This window comes from Nuphar pumila, chromosome 10 (genome assembly GCF_984573655.1).
Source record: "Nuphar pumila chromosome 10, dmNupPumi1.hap1.1, whole genome shotgun sequence".
Taxonomy (NCBI): Eukaryota; Viridiplantae; Streptophyta; class Magnoliopsida; order Nymphaeales; family Nymphaeaceae; genus Nuphar; species Nuphar pumila.
In genome coordinates, this window is record NC_143258.1 from 80,852,932 (window position 1) to 80,872,455 (window position 19,524).

General features: G+C 37.1%; 1 protein-coding gene across 2 annotated transcripts in view; it reads right to left on the minus strand.

Moving 5' to 3' along the window:
• Positions 1-19,524, minus strand: part of LOC149827008 (phosphatidylinositol/phosphatidylcholine transfer protein SFH6-like) — a 60,353-nt gene that overhangs the window by 20,466 nt on the left and 20,363 nt on the right. For both annotated transcript variants that reach the window (XM_090019108.1, XM_090019109.1), the window contains exon 4: positions 8,304-8,403. In XM_090019108.1, the coding sequence (XP_089875234.1) occupies positions 8,304-8,403 (100 nt within the window). The remainder of the gene's footprint in view (positions 1-8,303; positions 8,404-19,524) is intronic.

Genomic DNA, 19,524 nt, shown 5'->3' on the forward strand with positions numbered 1-19,524 from the left:
ATAGGTTTAGTCGTGTTATGATTGATATTGGTTTTCAATTCTGTTTAACTGACACTGCATTGTTTATTAAGAATTCTGATGCAGGGATCATTGTGCTTCTTCTCTATGTGGATGATATGATCATTATCGGAAGCGATAAACAGGGAGTTGAAACAATCAAAACACTTTTTAAATCTCATTTTGAAATGACTTATTTGAGCTTGTTGAGATATTTTTTAGGCATTGAAGTTGCTTATTCTCCTAAAGGATATTTATTATCTGAGACTAAATTTGCTTTTGATATTGTTTTCAGGTCTGGTATTACTGATGATAAGAAAGTTGACACTCCAGAAGTTGTTAATGTTAAAATGAAGATTGATGATAGAGAACTTCTTGCAGACCCAACTTCTTACAGACAGCTTGTCGGGGCACTTTTCTATCTATCCAGTACCAGACCAGATATAACACATGTTGTTCACACAGCAAGTCAATTTCAACATGCTCCTACTTCTGTTCATATGGGAGTAGTCATGTGTATTATCAAATACATCAAGTCTTCTCTTTCACGAGGACTTTTCTTATCTTCCTCCTCTTCTCTTGATTTAATTGCATATATTGATGTTGATTGGGGAGGTGATCCCTGTAAAAGTATCTTCAGCAAGATACTTAGATCAAGACCTTAATATTCTTGATAATAAACCCGGCACGAATACACAATAAGAACACTTTAGAACACTTGTGCACAAAAGCACAACTCACAAATAACTCACAAATGCACAAAGGCATAAAAATAATGGAATCAATTTATTGAGCACTTGGGCTTTGACTTAAAGCCATGAGAGAACACTAAGGGGAGAGCCCCTATTTATAACCACACAAAAGGAGCCTTGAAGGGGCTCCACTCATAGACGTTGGAGCCCCTCCAACGGTCACAAATGTGACCGTTGGAGGGGCCCAACGTCTATTTGAGTGGGCCCCCCAAGGTACCTTTAGGTACAAAAATAAAAGAAATAAAAATAAAAGAAAAAAGAAAACTAAAATAAATTACAAACACATTCATAAAGTGAATGTGCGTAAAATAGAGGAAAAGACTAAACTACCCCTACGGCTAAACAAATAGAAATATATATTTTATATATATAATAAGTAGATACATATACATATATATTAATATATGTATATGTATTACCTTATATATATATAATATATATATTACATTAATTGATTAGGTACATAATTTAACACCCCCCTCAAACTTAGGGCAGGATGACCGAGAGTTTGCTAAGAAGAAAGTTGAAAAGCAGAGCACACAAGGCTTTGGTGAAGAAATCCGCCAATTGATATTCGGACGTGACATATGGAAGGTCAATGATTCCTTTGAGGTACGCCTCCCGAACATAATGATAATCCATCTCTATGTGTTTGGTCCTTTCATGAAAAGTGTGATTTTTAGCTATATAAATCGCACTTTTGTTGTCACAGCAAAGCTTGGTAGGTCCTTCAATAGTGATCCCCATGTCTTCCAGCAACTGATGAATCCAAACAATTTTCATGGTAGTAGTCGCCATGACACGATATTCAGCTTCAGTTGATGATAGAGACACCTTTTGCTGCTTCTTGCATCTCCATGAGATTAATGAGTCTCCTAAGAAAACACAAAATCCAATGGTGGAGTGACGGTTATTTGGGTCACCTCCCCAATCAGAGTCAGTATAAGCAATTAATTTTAACTCAGAAGAGGAAGACAGAAAACTCCCTTATTAATAGTGTGCTTTAGGTATCTTACGACACGTAAGATAGCACCCATGTGAACAGAGGTTGGTGCATGCTGAATCTGACTTGCCGTATGCACCACATGTGAGATATCTGGTCTAGTGATACTTAGGTACATCAACGATCCTACTAGTTGCATGTAGGGAGTAGGATCGGAGAGAGGAACACCATCATCAATCTTCATTTTAGCTCCTACTATAGCAGGAGTTTCACAAATTTTATCATCCGTAACACCTGACTTGTCAATAATCTCAGATGTCAGCTTAGTTTGAGACAAAAAATATCCTCTATGAGAGTATGCTACCTCAATACCCAAAAAATAAGTTAAGAAACTCAAGTCAGACATTTCAAACTTATCCTTTAAAATGGATTTTATGCTTTTAATCCCTTTAGAATCGCTCTCAGTTATAAGCATATCATCCACATATAGTAGTAGAATAACAATCCCTGCATTAGATTTTCTAACAAACAAAGCAGTATCAGTAAAGCAGGATGAAAAACCATTATCTAACATTACAGAGTTAAATCTATCATACCAAGCCTTGGGAGCTTGTTTTAAACCATAAAGTGCTTTCCGAAGGCGAAGCACTTTTCCTTTAGGAGACTCCATTCCAGGAGGAGCATCCATATATACTTCTTCATTTAGATCTCCGTTTAAAAAAGCATTCTTAACATCCATCTGATAGATATTCCATTTATTGATTGAGGCAACAGTTATAAGACATCGAACGGTGACCATCCGAGCTACCGGGACAAAGGTCTCCTCATAATCAATCCCATATTTTTTACCATAACCTTTAGCAACTAAGCGGGCCTTATATCTCTCAAGGGACCCATCACTCTTAGTCTTGACCTTAAATACCCATCTACATCCTATTGCTTTCTTGTCTTTAGGGAGGTCTTGAAACTCCCATGTCTTTGCTTTCTTTAGAGCTTCAAGTTCATTATTCATAGCGACTATCCATTCCGGACATTTTCGTGCTTCCTCGAAGTTCCTAGATTCTACGTAAGAGTGAATGGCGCTTAGACAGGCTCTATATTTAGGCGAAAAGGACTCATATGAGATGAACCTAGAAGGGGGTCTTCTTAGTCTTTCGGTCCTACGAAGGTTTTCTTCACTCGAAGGAGTAGTCTCATTATCATATCTTTCGAAGGGCACTTCTGAAAGTATTTCTATCTCTATGAGAGTAGGTTATGGGATCTCTATGTGGTTCTTCACTGATATGTTGATGAAGTGTTGAGGACTCAGAATGGGTTTCATTATTACTTAAGTTATTTTGATTTGATTCATCATCACTAGTATCATCATCATCAGTCAATAAATCAAACAGAAAAGAATAGTCAATATTCTCGTCATCAGTTTCAAGTTTTTCGAAACCACTAATATTTTCCAAGAAGCTTACATTTCTAAAACATATAGTTTATCACTTTTAATATCATAACAGCGAAAGCCTTTTTAAGTTTCAGAATAACCAAGAAAGGCACAAGGAATGGCCTTGGGAGAGAGTTTGTCATTTTATCAGTAAGGACAAAACATTTGCATCCAAAAACCTTAACCTGCTGTATTCAGGTTCTTTTTCGTATAATTTTTCAAATGGGGAAGTCTTGTTCAAGTTTTTAGATGGAAGTCTATTTATGAGATAGACAGATGTAAGGGCTGCCTCAGCCCAAAGTTTTTTCGGAATACTTTGTAGAATGAGCAAAGTTCGTGTTGTTTCAATAATGTGCCTATGTTTTCGTTCTGCCAACCCATTTTGTTGGGGGGTTTTAGGACAAGACTTTTGATGGAGAATTCCATAATTTTCAAGATAATTTTTGAATTCATTGGAAAGATATTCGCCACCCGAATCGGTTCTAAGAATTTTTAAATTTCCATTGAATTGATTTAAGACCATCATATGAAATGTTTTAAAAGTTGAGAAAACTTCATGTTTATGTTTAAGAAAATATATCCAACTAAACCTAGTGAAATCGTCCACAAAGATAACATAGTATGAGAAACCTCCCTTAGATATTACCGGAGTCGGACCCCATACATCGGAGTGAACAATTTCAAAAGGTTTTGTTGTAAACATGGATCTTTGAGGAAAAGGAAGACTTCTCATTTTTCCAAGAATACATTCATTACAAACAAAATTTTCATTACAAAGATGCTTAATAAAAGGCAAATAAGAGATTTTAACAATGTTGGGATGACCCAATCTCTTATGCCATACATGAATATCTTTGTTTTGAGCAACATTACAAAATTGCTTCTTGGGAATTTTAAGAAAATCAACATAGTAGAGGTCTCCTCTCCTAGAGCCTTCCCCAATCAACTTCCCGGACTGGCAATCCTGTATCCAACATTTATCAGAAGAGAACTTTATATCGCAACCATAGTCCGAGAGTTGAAAAACGGAAAGTAAGTTTAAGTTTAGTTTTGGTATAAGACGAATTTTTGGGATAAAGAAGTCTTGTTTTTCAAAATTGCCCATTCCTTTAATTTCAAGAGGTGTTCCATCCGCCGTTGAGACAAAAGATGGAAGAAAATTTTTAGAATAATCAGAAAGAAAGCAAGGACTTGGAGTCATATGAAATGAAGCACCGGAATCAAGGAGCCAAGATGTCTTACCGAGAGAGGATGAGGATGACATAGCGGCTCCAGAAATGCCTCCTTTGAGAATAGGTTGAAGAGCATCCATAATTTGTTGAAGCGAAAGAGATTCATTTGATGACGAAGGTCGTTCCTCTGATTGGGATGTTAAAGCCGCGGCAAGAAATTTCTTCCATTTGGGACAAAAGGGTTTAATATGCCCCGGTTCTTTACAAAAATGGCAAGTTAATTTGCTATAGTCTCTCTTGCCATATCGATCATTTCCTCCTTGCCCTTGATTTTTGAAATAGGGTGGTTTGTAGGTTTTCAAATTATTTTCGGGTCTTGACACAGCATTAACCACTTCATAATCACTTTGAGAAGGTGTAGCAAGGATACTTGGGTTATTTTTACTAATCCCCATACGTGTTTCCTCACCACTTAGCTTGGTGATGACATCTTCAATAGAGGGAGATGTGAAAGAGGATAGGAGAGAGGACCGAATTTGCTCAAATTCGGGTCTAAGACCATTTAAAAAGTTGAAGAATCGATCTTCCTCTAGTTGCTTGTGTCTTAATTCAATAGCTTCTCCGCACCATTTTGGTTCGAGCATAGCAAGCTCGTCCCAAATAGATGATAGTTCGGCAAAATATTCCCGAATGGACAAATCGTTTTGTTGAAGAGTCAAAGCTTTCTTTTGGAGATAATATTTGTGAGATAAGTCCCTTGAAGTATACATTTTTTCAAGGTACAACCAAGCTTCGGAGGCCCTTTTAAACTTAATGATGTTGGCATTGATCTTGGTTTCAACGGATGAAAAAATCCAAGATAATATTTTGAAGTTCTTCATTTCCCACTCATCATGCTTTTTTGAATATTCTTCTAGGGCCTTTTGTCTATCTTCGCCTTCAAGAATCTTAATATCCCCTTTCTCTATGATAGAAAGTTTGGGTTCGGGTTCCGATATGGAACCTTGAACGTATCCCCAAAGGCCTTTCCCTTTGATATGGGCTTCCATATTGCCGGCCCAAACATGGTAGTTTGAACCACTAAGTTTAAACCAGGGTTACCGGAAGCGCCTACCTAAAAGGGGAAGCGTGCGCTTCCCCGAAGCGCGCTTCGAAAGCGCGGAACGTCGCGCTTCCGAAGCGTGGGGGGAAGTGTCTCCCTTTTTTGGGAAGTGTGTCCCCCTTTTTTGGGAAGCATGCTTCCCTTTAATGGGGGACGTGTTTCCCTTTAATGGGGGACGCGCTTCCCTTTAATGGGAAGCGCGCTTCCCCTCGCTTCACCCTCGCTTCCCCTGTTTTTTCAATTTTTTTGTATTTTTTATTTTTTATTTTTTATTTTTATTTTTTTCGCTTCCCCCTCGCTTCCGAGACGCTTCCTATGTCGCTTCCGAGACGCTTCCTATGTCGCTTCCGAGACGCTTCCTAGGTCGCTTCCGAGACACTTCCCGAATCGCTCCTAAGTGGTCCCACGCTTCCCCGCTTCCTAAAATTTTGAAAGTGCCTCGCTTCCCGCTCCCGCTTCCCGTATCGCTTCCCGCTCCCGCTCAACTGGCAACCATGGTTTAAACCCAAGGGAGAAGTGGGAGTCTTTTTCACCTATTAGAGAGGAAGAACGATAGAAAATAATGCGTACCTTAAAGGATTTTCAAACTTTTCTTGACAAAAGTTGCTTCTAAAATATTGCCCGAAGTAGATGATTTACTCCAAAACTTTACTAACTTGAGGGCACGATTTTCAAGGTACTCCACAAGTGGCGATACGCATGATCCTCCTCCTTCAACGAGGCTCTGATACCATGTAAAAGTATCTTCAACAAGATACTTAGATCAAGACCTTAATATTCTTGATAATAAACCCGGCACGAATACACAATAAGAACACTTTAGAACACTTGTGCACAAAAGCACAACTCACAAATAACTCACAAATGCACAAAGGCATAAAAATAATGGAATCAATTTATTGAGCACTTGGGCTTTGACTCAAAGCCATGAGAGAACACTAAGGGGAGAGCCCCTATTTATAACCACACAAAAGGAGCCTTGGAGGGGCTCCACTCATAGACGTTGGAGCCCCTCCAACGGTCACAAATGTGACCGTTGGAGGGGCCCAACGTCTATTTGAGTGGGCCCCCCAAGGTACCTTTAGGTACAAAAATAAAAGAAATAAAAATAAAAGAAAAAAGAAAACTAAAATAAATTACAAACACATTCATAAAGTGAATGTGCGTAAAATAGAGGAAAAGACTAAACTACCCCTACGGCTAAACAAATAAAAATATATATTTTATATATATAATAAGTAGATACATATACATATATATTAATATATGTATATATATTACCTTATATATAAAATATATATATATATATATTACATTAAGTGATTAGGTACATAATTTAACAATATCAATAACAGACACTCAACCACTGGCTTTTGTGTCTTTTTAGAGGAATCATTGATCTTGTGGAGGTGTAAAAAGCAGCAGAAGGTATCTCTCTCATCCACCGAAACTGAATACAGAGCCATGGCAACCACGACCATAGAAGTAGTTTGGCTCCGACGATTGCTTGCTGACATGGGAGCTGAAGCAACAAAGACTTCACAAATGTGTTGTGACAACAAAAGTGTGATTTACATTGCCAGTAACAGAATATTCCACGAACGCACCAAACACATCAAAATGGATTGTCACTACGTCAGAGAGAAATATCTATACAGGATAATTGATCTGTCATATGTCACTTCAGAATATCAGTTAGTAGACTTCTTTACAAAGCCTCTCGTTGCTCCCCGATTTCACTTTCTCTTAGACAAACTTTCGCTCATTGTACCATAAGTTTGAGGAGGAGTGTTAAAATGTAAAATTGTACATATATATATATATATATAATATTATATTATTATATATAAATATATTTTTCATTTTTTTTTCTATAATTTTTTTCCTTTATTTTTATTTTTTGTCTTTATGTCATCTAGTTCAGTTTGAACTAGAATGATTGTTGCTAGTCAAGTCCTGTCCAGACTTGACTAGCAATAGAGTTGTTGGGCTGACACAGTCCGACGTGTCCAACAGCTCTATTGAGTCCTCTTTCAGCTGTGTATATAAAGGGGTGCAGCCCCTCTTGTATTTTATTCCAATGCATCTTAAGCAATTGGTTTTTCATATCAATAAAGAATACATTCTTATTTTTATTTTGTTTCTAGTTATACCTTTTTTAAGGGTTATGCTTTAGTGTCATTCTTGACACTTGCCCTTGTGAATCTAAGCTCGTGTTTCGAAGATCCTCATTTCATTTCAATTTTATGGTTATATTTTGTGCAATTCATCATTGTTTCATGTGTTATGATTTTTTTTAGAATTTTTGCTATTTTTCATGAGTTTTTTATTTTATTAAAAATTTATGAATTTTTATGATACGATACATATCTTATTTTGGCCCGACTGATACGGGTAACGATACGATACTTATAACTTTGGTTAGCATTATGGTACTACCAAATTGATTATCCAATCATTTTGTCAACTCCTTAATTCTTCTCTCAAATTTTATAGGTAAGGGAATTTGTGACTGGTTTTGTCTTTTGCAAAAAAAAAAAGGATCCCGACTTCCTTTAAGCCGTTCCAGTAATTGTTACTTAAAGTGTCACCATCAAGCTACACTAATATATCCCAAGCAATGGTTGCATTTTAAGAATCAACTACAAACTGCCAAAGCCAATGCAACTAGATATATGCCAAGTTGACTATTGCATAAGAGCCCCATATAGCATGTATAAAAGAAGTTCAAATATAAAAGAAGCTCAAATGAAAAAACAAGATGCTCGACATGGAAATCACCAAATGGTGTCTCCCCATTTTAAATGAAATGAGATGCCTTATGGAAGTTATTTCCACAAGGTTGACTTAATCACATAACCAGAATAATTTAAGATTGCAAATGTACTTGAGCAAAGGAAATTACCTCCATGATTGTGTCAGCTCCAAACTCCTTCCTCCATTGAAGCATTTCAACCCACATAATTTTTGCTTTCTCAATGTCAAACTTCCTTGCTTTTAGAAACCTGGTCATAAACAAACCCCTTGGTTGTTACTAAAAAGAAAGTGCAGTAAATTCAAACATTTAGGTCTGATTATCAAACAAGATGGGAGGCTTCGAGAGCATGGTGGCCATGAAATATACAGGAAGAACTATGTCCCGATACAGTTATGCAATAAAATTTTATGAAGTGATTTTGAAATAGACTTTGTTGCACTAGAGTGCAGTAAATTCTAGTGTATAAAAAATTCACCAAGTCAACTCAGTGACTCGGTTGACTTGACCCAACTCGGCCTCCTACTGGGTTAGCCTAGTGAATGACCTAGGACTGCCCAAAACTTGGCAAAGTAACACACACACACTGTTAAGATAAATGTAATAATTTGGTTTAGTTACCGAGTTATTATATTTGCTATTCTTTGTATTCTTTTTGTTTTCTAGGTATACCTATTAGGTATTTAGTATTTAGATTAAGTATACTTAAATGTATACTTGTAAGATTAGAATATGTATTTTTTAATTTGCATTTATTTGTTTTTTTAGTTGTTATTTAATGACTAATATTTTTGTAATTTTTATTTTTGGTCAAACTATTTTGACCAATCTAGCTGTTAGGATTATGCCTAACGACTAGTTGGAGGAGGTCCAACTAGCAGTTAGGCTAGTCCTCTGCTTTTCTCTCTCACACCCTTATATATGTAAAGAGTCTTACACACAATCAAGTCTACAAACAACACAAAACATACATTCACCCAATATGGTAAACCAAAATAGCATACAAAATGCTCCACAGCACAAACATAAGAATAGTGCATAAATGCACTTGAATCTGAATATGTAAGAGGTAAAACCCTCTACTTTTGTATTAAAATTACAATGGGCAGCATGCCCTTATTTATAGAGAGGTTACATGAGAGGAGCTATTAAAATAGCTGTTGGGCTACTCCCAACAGCTCTAATTAGAGCAGTTGGGAGTAGCCCAACAGCTCTATTCAAACAGTCAACATTTTGACTGTTTGACAGAACCTGGCAAAAAGGCTGTTGGCTGTTTTGACAGCCCAACAGGTCTAGTCAATTATGACTGTTTGACAAAAAGACAAAAAAATAAGAAATAAAATTACAAAAATAAATAAATAAAAAAGCATTACAAGAATATAAGTATATACTTTAAATATATAGTTATATACACATATATATATACATATACATACTCTTGTATTACAAAAAATATGTATATATATATATGTTATTTTCTAACAGTCTCCCTCAAACTTATGGTGAAATCACCGAAAGTTTGTCAAGTAAAAAGTTGAATCTTGGTGAGCATAGTGCCTTGGTGAAGAAGTCAGCAAGTTGATATTCTGATGTCATATAGGGAAGATCAATAGTCTTCTTCAAATATTCTTCACGAACAAAATGGCAATCCATCTCTATATGCTTAGTTCTTTCATGAAACGTATGATTTCGAACAATGTATATCGAACTCTTATTATCACAACACAATCTTGTAGGATTCTGAAGGTGAATCCCCATATCTGAAATCAGTTGTTTGAGCCACACGACTTCCATAGTAGTAGTTGTCATTGCTCTATATTCAGCTTCTGTAGATGATAATGACACATTTTGTTATTTCTTGCACCTCCATGAAATCAAAGATTCACCTAGAAATATACAAAAACCACTTGTTGAGCGCCTGTTATTTGGATCTCCTCCCCAATCAGCATCAGAATATGCAATAAGATCTAAGGAGGAAGAAGAGGACAGAAAGACTCCCTTATTTATAGTGTCTCTGATGTATTTAATAATTCTCATGACTGCACTCATATGAGCTGATGTTGGAGCATGTTGAAATTGACTGGCTATATGTACAGCATGGGCTATGTCTGGTCTTGTAATACTTAAATACATAAGAGATCCCACTAGCTGTCTGAAGGGAGTTGGATTGTCCAAAAGAACTCCATCATCGGCTCGCATTTTCATTCCGACAATCTCTGAAGTATCAACAACTTTATCATCTGAAAGTCCTGACATGTCAATAATATCTAAAGACAACTTTGTTTGTGACAATATGTATCCTCGGTTAGAGTATGAAACTTCTATACCAAAAAAGTATGTTAGAAACCCAAGATCTGTCATTTCAAAAGAATTTTTCAAAAACTGTTTTACTTTCTTGATTCCCTCCTTGTCACTACCTGTAATTAACATATCATCAACATATAAAAGTAAAATTATAATACCAGCAGAAGAGTTCTTGATAAACAAAGCTGTATCAGTATAGCATGGTTTAAAACCATACCTTGTAATAACATTGTTAAAAGTATCAAACCAAGCTTTAGGTGCTTGTTTGAGGCCATATAATGCCTTTTTTAATTTAAGCACTTTACCTGAAGGAATTATTAATCTAGGTGGAATATCCATATATACTTCCTCATTGAGATTTAGGTGCTTGTTTGAGGCCATATAATGCCTTTTTTAATTTAAGCACTTTACCTGAATGAATTATTAATCTAGGTGGAATATCCATATATACTTCCTCATTGAGATTCCCATTTAAAAATGCATTTTTAACATCCATTTGAAATATATTCCAATTTTTAATAGCTGAAATAGCTACAAGCATTCGAACAGTGGTCATCCTAGCAACAGGAGCAAAAGTTTCTTCGTAATCTACTCCGTATTCTTGAGAATATCCTTTGGCAACTAGCCTGGCTTTATGCCTTTCCAAGGATCCATCACTTTTGGTTTTTACTTTAAAAACCCATCTACAACCTATTGTCTTCTTTCCTATAGGTAAATCCAGAATTTCCCAAGTATTAGCATCTTTAAGAGCTTCTAATTCTATGTGCATAGCTTTTATCCATTCAGGTAAATTTTTTGCTTCATTGTAACATGAGGGTTCAAAATATGAGTGGATAGCCATAAGACATGCTCTATGTTTAGGAGAGAATGAATCATAAGACACAAATTTATTTGGGATTCTTGAGGTTCGTTCTGATCTACGAATAGTGGTTTGTTCTGAAGGAATTTCTGATGCTTCATGATTACTTTGATTTACACCTTCATTGAATGCATTTCGATTTCTTCTAGTGTATACTATTGGTTCAACCGTTGTTCTATTTTCAATAAGAGGTTCTACGTAAATATTTTCATCATTAGACAATAGTTTAAACAAGAAAGAATAATCAAAGTTTATGTCTTCCGACATGTTTTCTTCAAATCCACTTTCATTTTCAACAAAATTAACATTCCTTGAAATGAGAAGTTTATCATTTTTGGTATCATAACATTTAAATCCTTTTTGTGTTTATGAATAACCAATAAACGCACAGGAAATAGCTTTAGAAGATAGTTTATCTCCTTTATCATTCAAAACATAACATTTGCAACCAAAGATTCTCATAGTCAGGTTGATATTTGAATAATTTTTCAAAAGGAATTTCATTAGATAAAGTTTTGGAAGGCATCCTATTTATAAGATATACTGAGGTTAATGCAGCTTCAGCCCAAAGATTTTTTGGAACATTTTTAGCAATAAGAAGAGTTCTTGTAGTTTCCATAATATGTCTGTGTTTCCTTTCTGAAATTTCATTTTGTTGCGGGGTTCTAGGACATGATCTTTGATGTAAAATTCCTTCATTTTCTAAAAATTGTTTAAACTCATTTGACAAGTATTCTCCTCCAGAGTCAGTTCTGAGAATTTTGAGTTTACTTTCAAATTGATTTTTAATCATGTTATGGAATGTTTTGAAGGTTGCAAATACATCTGATTTATACTTAAGAAAGTAAATCCAACAATATCTAGTGAAGTCATCAATAAACACAACATAGTAGGAGAATCCGCCTTTAGAGGCTACAGGAGCAGGACCCCATACATCCGAATGAACTAATTCAAAAGGCATTGAGGAGTAAAAAGTTCTTTGACCATAAGGCAAGAGTGTCATTTTACCAAGTAAACATTCTTTGCATTCAAAATTATCTTTACAAAGATTCTTGGTAATAGGTACAAAATTTAATTTTCTTATATTTGGATGCTCAAGTCTATGATGCCAAGTCCGTATGTCTTTTGTTTGGGCAGTGTTGCAAAATGATTCCCTTGGAATACAAAGAAAATCCATATAATAGAGATCTCCTTGCCTAGAACCTTCCCCAATCTGGCGATCCTGCACCCAACATTTACTTGATGAGAAAATGACATCACATCCATGATCCGAGATTTGAGAAACAGAAAGTAGATTAAGATGAAGTTTTGGTATAAGTCTTATTTTCGAAATATAAAAGTTGTTATGTTTTGACAAATCATTTTTAAAATTCCAACACCCTCTATTTCCAAGGCAGTACCATCGGCAGTGGAAACAAATGATGCATTTGAATCAGGTTGACATTCGGATAGTATAAATCTATGTGGGGTCATATGAAAAGAAGCTCCTGAATCAAGAAGCCAAGAGCACATACCAGGAGTAGAAGAGGTTGCAATGGCCGCTCCTGAGGTAGATCCTTTAAGCAGTGGTTGCAATGCCTCCGTCAGTTGAGATAATGATTTGGTGAGGTCTTTGAGATTCAAAGTATCTTCATCTTGTTTTGATGGTGCAGCCGCAACACGCTTTTCTTGAGGCCTATATTTGTATCTAGGACATTGAGGCCTAATATGACCGGGCTCATTACAATTATGGCAAATGATTTTTTATTCTCCTCGATTCTTATTAAAATGAGGAGGTTTATATGGCTTGATATAGTGTCCTGGTTTTGATGCGGCAAGTGCGCAATACTCTTCTTGACCATTGTTAGAAGTAACAAGCACACTAACATTTTTACTCATGTTTAGCCTAGTCTCTTCTCCACTAAGTTTAGTGAGAATCTCATGAATAGGAGAAGGTGATGAAGATGATAGCAAAGAGGCCCTTGTTTGTTCAAACTCGGGTCTCAAACCACAGAGAAAAGCGAAAAGTCTCTCTTCTTCAACTTGAACTCTCCGCATTTCTGTACACTTTCCTTCCCATTTGGGTTCAAATTGGGCAAGTTGGGTCCAAATGGAAGATAACTCCATAAAATAATCTCTTATATTCTTATCTCCTTGTTTAATGTTTCTAACTTTTTCTTGGAGATAATACTTGTGAGCCATATCCTTTTCGGTAAACATACCTCTAAGATATTCCCATGCTTCATTTGCCTTTTTGTTACACAAAAGGTTTGAGGCAATTTTTGTCTCAACTCCACTAAGCATCCATGAAAGAATTTTGGCATTTTTCATTTCCCATTCATCTAATTTTTTGTAGTATTCTTCCATGGCTTTGTTTTTTTCTTCAAGACTAGTCTCAACGTCATTTTCACCTAATGTAATTTTGGGAGTGGGTTCAAGAATAGTACCTCTTACAAATCCCCACAAACCTTGACCCTTGATGAATGTCTCCAAGTGTCCCGCCCAAATGTTATAGTTGCTTCCTTCAAGTTTGAATGGTGGAATGAAGTTGGAGTTGCTTGTATTGTGCGGAAAAAATTCACCCATGATGAATCCAAAGAAAAAAAGGAACCACCAATCACGAAAGAGAGAAGGCACGCTTTACGAGGCAGCTCACCAATGCACGGTTCATCATACACCAAGCTCTGATACCATGTAAAGAGTCTTACACACAATCAAGTCTACAAACAACTTGACAAAACATACATTCACCCAATATGGTAAACCAAAATAGCATACAAAATGCTTCACAGCACAAACATAAGAATAGTGCATAAATGCACTTGAATCTGAATATGTAAGAGGTAAAACCCTCTACCTTTGTATTAAAATTACAATGGGCAGCATGCCCTTATTTATAGAGAGGTTACATGAGAGGAGCTATTAAAATAGCTGTTGGGATAGCTGTTGGGCTACTCCCAACAGCTCTAATTAGAGTCGTTGGGAGTAGCCCAACAACTCTATTCAAACAGTCAACATTTTGACTGTTTGACAGAAACTAACAAAAAGGCTGTTGGCTGTTTTGACAGCCCAACAGCTCTAGTCAATTATGACTGACAAAAAGACAAAAAAATAAGAAAGAAATAAAATTACAAAAATAAATAAATAAAAAAGTATTACAAGAATATAAGTATATACTTTAAATATATAGTTATATACATATATATATATATATATATACATATACATACTCTTGTATTACGAAAAAGTATGTATATATATATATAAATATATATATATATATATATATATATATATATATATATTCAAGTATATACATATATATGTTATTTTCTAACAATATAAAGGGTGTGTATATGTGTTTAAGTGAGAGGGAGATGGATGTATATTGAGTGTGTGCATGAGTGATGTAATGAGGTTTTTCTTGTATATTTTTTGTGTTTATTTCACATCAATAAAATATTAAACTTTTTATATCTTGTTTCTTCTCATGTATTTGCATCACTTATTGTATCTAGCCAAATGCATTTTTTTATAATGCATTTGGATCTTATCTATGTTGTTATTGTTGAGACTAAGAGGCTTTTAGTAAATAAGTTTTTCTAAACTTGAGGTTATTTGAATCTTAATATTTAATGAGGGACCTGGGTGTAATTTTGTTCCTTGGACTATCTCTATTTAATATAGAGATTAGCCCTAATCCAATGCAACGAGTTTTCTTTTTCTAAGCAGCCATCTCTCTCTCTCTCTCTCTCTCTCTCTCTCTCTCTCTCTCTCTCTCTCTCTACCCCGATTTCTGTGTTTATTTACAGAACATCAACATGGTATCAGAGCAGTTGATCTTGAGAGCGCGATCAATCTTCTTCCAACAAAAAAAATGAAAGTTCTGGATGTCGCGATCTATATGGGAGCAGCGGTCGTGATCTCTATGCATCTGCGTGCGCATGTTATCGTGGGTCGTGAATCTAGGTGTCGAGTTCTCCTTAAAATCCATTTGGGTGTTTGATTTCAGACGTGATTACCTGCTATATCGTGAAATAAATTTTTTTTTTCGTAACATGCTGTCGTTGCTAGTGAACCTGAGTGCCGAGTTCCTCTCAAATCTTATTTGGTTGTTCATTTCTGAGAACATAAATATCAGCAGTCGTGATTCCTGCTGTGTCGTGGAATTTGTTTTTGTTTTCTGTTCGTGGAAACAACAGGTTGTGTTCGTGAAACCGAGTTGTTTGATTTCAGACGTGATCAGAACTGAATGTTAATATCAGTTCTCTGTTCGTGGACTGTGTTATGGATTATTTTTTCAGTCGTAGCATGAGTGCTGTGAAAACAGAATGTTAACAGCAATGTTTGTTCGTGGAAGCAGCAAGCGTGAGCAGCAGGCTATGTCGTGAAATATTTCTTTTCAGTTGTAGCAGGAGTGCTGTGAAAAACAAATTGTTAACAGCAGTTTTTTTAAAGCCGCAGGCGTGATTCCTGCTGTGTGGAAACATATGTTGCTTGTGAAATTTTGTTGGTACTGCTGCTAGTCGTAGTATTGGCTTGTGGAAAGTTTTGTTTCAATTAGTACTACTGCTGTGTGGAAACATTCATTTCAATTAGTACTGCTGTCAAGTCTTCATTTCTGGTGTGACAGCTTGTGTAGTCGTGGACTTGCCTGTCGTGGGGTTATAACACACGCTATATCGTGTTGGATGTGTGATCTTGATTTGCAACCTATAGCCATCCGTGGTTGAGGTGGAAGGTTTTGGTCAAGTTTCTTTAAAACTATTTTTGAAGTTTGGATCTGAATAGTCGAAGGTCGTGTTTCTCAGATTTCATTGGTGAAGTCAAAACTTGATATAGTCGGGTTCGTAGTTGATTGTGGGTGTGCGCGTGTGGTTGCTCCTGCATTTTGTGAATCAAGCCAATTAGTTTATATTATGGCTCAAGTTGTTAAATCAGATGCAGATTCCTCCAATGATTATGTAACTCTTAGCAGGGCTGAATATGACGAGCTCCTTGCTTTACGATCATTCACTTCGAAGTCTTCTGGTGCGGAGGTTGTGTGCTCGGCAGGTGATGGCCTATCTGGTCAAGGTGGTAGGTGGATCATTGATTCTGGAGCCTCTGGTCACTTGTGCAGAAATTCGGGTAATTTTTTTAGTTTAAAACCTGTGACTGGTCAAAAAGGGGTACTTCTTGCTGATGGTAGCTCTTCCCCAATTGTAGGGCAGGGAAACATGTCTATTACCCCTACTCTTCAATTGTCGCATGTTCTTCATGCTCCTTCGTTTCTACAGAATTTATTATCCGTCAGTTGAATGACAAAAGATTTGAATTGTAGAGTGATTTTTTATCCTATGGGGTGCACCTTTCAGGACTTGCTGACGGGGAGAAGGATTTGTGGCGGCTATGAGGAAGGTGGTCTGTATTACCTACACCAACCAGAAGTTTCGGCCTATTCTGCTGTTACATCATCTTCAAGTCCTCTATTGTGGCATCATCGTTTGGGTCACCTTCCAGTGACAAAACTTCGTCGTGTCATTCCTCATATACCTCCCTCAGTTTCTTTTCAGTGTGAAACATGTCAATTGGGAAAACATTGTCGAAGCTCTTTCCCCTCTAGTCAGAGTCCGTCAAGTCAAGGATTGTTTGATCTTCTTCATGTCGATGTGTGGGGTCCGAGTAGGATTCCGAATAGGTCTCAGTGTCGTTATTATCTAGTTATTGTTGATGACTTCTCAAGGTTATCGTGGGTGTTCCTGTTAAAAGATCGGTCTCAAGGTCCTGTCATTCTTAAATCTTTAATTGCAGAGATAAAAACTCAATTTGATGTATGTGTTAAAATTGTTCGCACTGATAATGCTCTTTAGTTCAAATCCAAAGACTTACTTCAATTCTATTCTGTTAATGGGATTCAACCTCAATTTACATGCCCCCATACCTCCCAGCAAAATGGGGTGGCTGAGAGGAAACATAGACAAATCCTTAATGTTGCTCGGTGCCTTATGATTCAATCTAATATGCCTGCTTCATACTGGGGCGATGCGGTTTTGACAGCCGGTTTTCTTATAAATCGCATGCTGTCAAGCTCTGTAGAAGACCAGATCCCAATTCAAATTCTCCATCCAGAGGCTCCTCTCTTCCCTATCCCCCCTAAAGTTTTTGGATGTGTGTGTTTTGTGCATAAGCTGGGTCCGGATCGAGATAACTTGTTGCGCAGTCTATTAAATGTGTTTTCCTTGGGTATCCTAAGAACCAAAAAGGATATCGTTGCTACGACCCTATATCTCATAAAGAGTATGTTAGTGCGGATGTTACCTTCTTTGAGTTTATTCCTTATTTTTCAAGTACTACTCCAAGACTACAAGAGAGCCTTGGTGATATCCTTCCTCTGTCGATTCCTCCCTTTCCGTTAGAGTCGCTTCCTCCTCAGTCCTTGGTTCCAGCGTCGGGTGTGTCTCGCTTCCGAAACCCTCCCATAGTATACACTCACAGGGTACCTCCTACCTCCATGCCGCCATCACCTCCTTCTCCTCAGGTAAGTATTTCTGAGCAAACTGTTGTCCCTACATCTGATGTTGATCTTCCCATTGCTCTGCGCAAGGGAAAGAGACAGTGCACTCTTTATCCCATCTCGCAATTTGTATCAGAAGTTAATCTTGGGGCATTTATGAAGAATTTTATTTTTGCTCTGTCTACCTCCTCTGTTCCGCTTCATCACAGTCAAGCTCTAGTCGACTCCAACTGAATGCAGGCTATGCATGATGAGATGGATGCCCTATGGTCTCGAGGCACTTGGGACTTGGTTGATCCTCCCACAGATGCAGATATTGTAGGCTGCAAATGGGTATATAGCATTAAATATAACTCGGATGGGTCGATTGAACGGTACAAAGCCCGGTTGGTTGCAAAAGGCTACACTCAGACTTATGGTGTTGACTTTTTTGAAACTTTCTCCCCAGTTGCTCGTCTTGGCACTATTCGTCTCATTCTTTCTGTTGCTGTGCACCATGGATGGCCCCTGTTTCAGTTGGATGTCAAGAATGCCTTTTTGTATGGGGATTTGCATGAAACTGTCTACATGCAACAACCCCCAGGCTTCGAGGTTCAGGGGGAGTGTCAGAAGGTGTGCAAGTTGAAGAAGGCTATTTATGGCCTGAAGCAGAGTCCGCGGGCATGGTTTCACAAATTATTTGAGGTAATATCGAGTTTTGGATTTGTCAGGTCACCTTTAGATCACTCCTTGTTTATCAAGAAAACCAATGCTGAAATTGTTGTTATGGTGGTATATGTCGATGACATCATATTAACAGGGAGCAGTGCCCAAGATATTTCTGCAACAAAAGATCATCTTCAGAAGCACTTTGTTACTAAAGAACTTGGTCACCTTCGATATTTTCTGAGTATCGAGGTTGCAAGAAACAGAGAGGGCTTAGTGTTGTCTCAAAGAAAGTATGTGTTGGACTTATAAAAAGATACTGGAATGCTAGGAGCTAAGCCAGCTAATATTCCAATGGATCCCAAAACTCACATGTTCGATGAGAAGTCTGACTATGTGGATAGTGTCAGCTTTAGATCCTTGGTGGGTAAGTTGCTATATGTGACTGTTACTAGACCTGACATTTCATTAGTTGTGAGTAAAATCAGTCAGTTCATGGACAAACCTACAAAAGTTCACCGGGATGCAGCTATGATGGTTCTTCGGTACTTAAAGGCATCTCCTGGTAAAGGTCTGTTGTTTAAACGAAATTCATCTTTGGATGTTGTTGCTTACACTGACGCAGATTATGCAGGATCTGTTGAAGACAGGAAGTCAACATCTGGATTTTGTGTGCTTGTGGGAGGAAATCTTGCTACCTGGAGGAGTGAGAAACAAACCGTTGTAGCCAGGTCGAGTGCTGAATCTGAATACCGAGCAATGGCCCAGACTGCAACTGAGATTATGTGGGTAAAATCAGTCTTGACCGAGCTTCAGGAGAAAGTATCCCTACCTATGTTGATGATGTGTGACAATAGGGTTGCTACATATATTGCCAACAACCCAGTGTTTCATGAAAGGACTAAACATATTGAAGTTGACTGTCACTATGTTCGCGACTTGGTTCAGGCTGGGTATATCTGCATTGATCATGTATCTTCCGAAGATCAAGTAGCTGATGTTTTTACCAAAGCCCTGGCGAGACCAAATTTCTCAAAATGTTGTGACAAGCTGAGCATGATTGATATCTATGCTCCACTTGAGGGGGA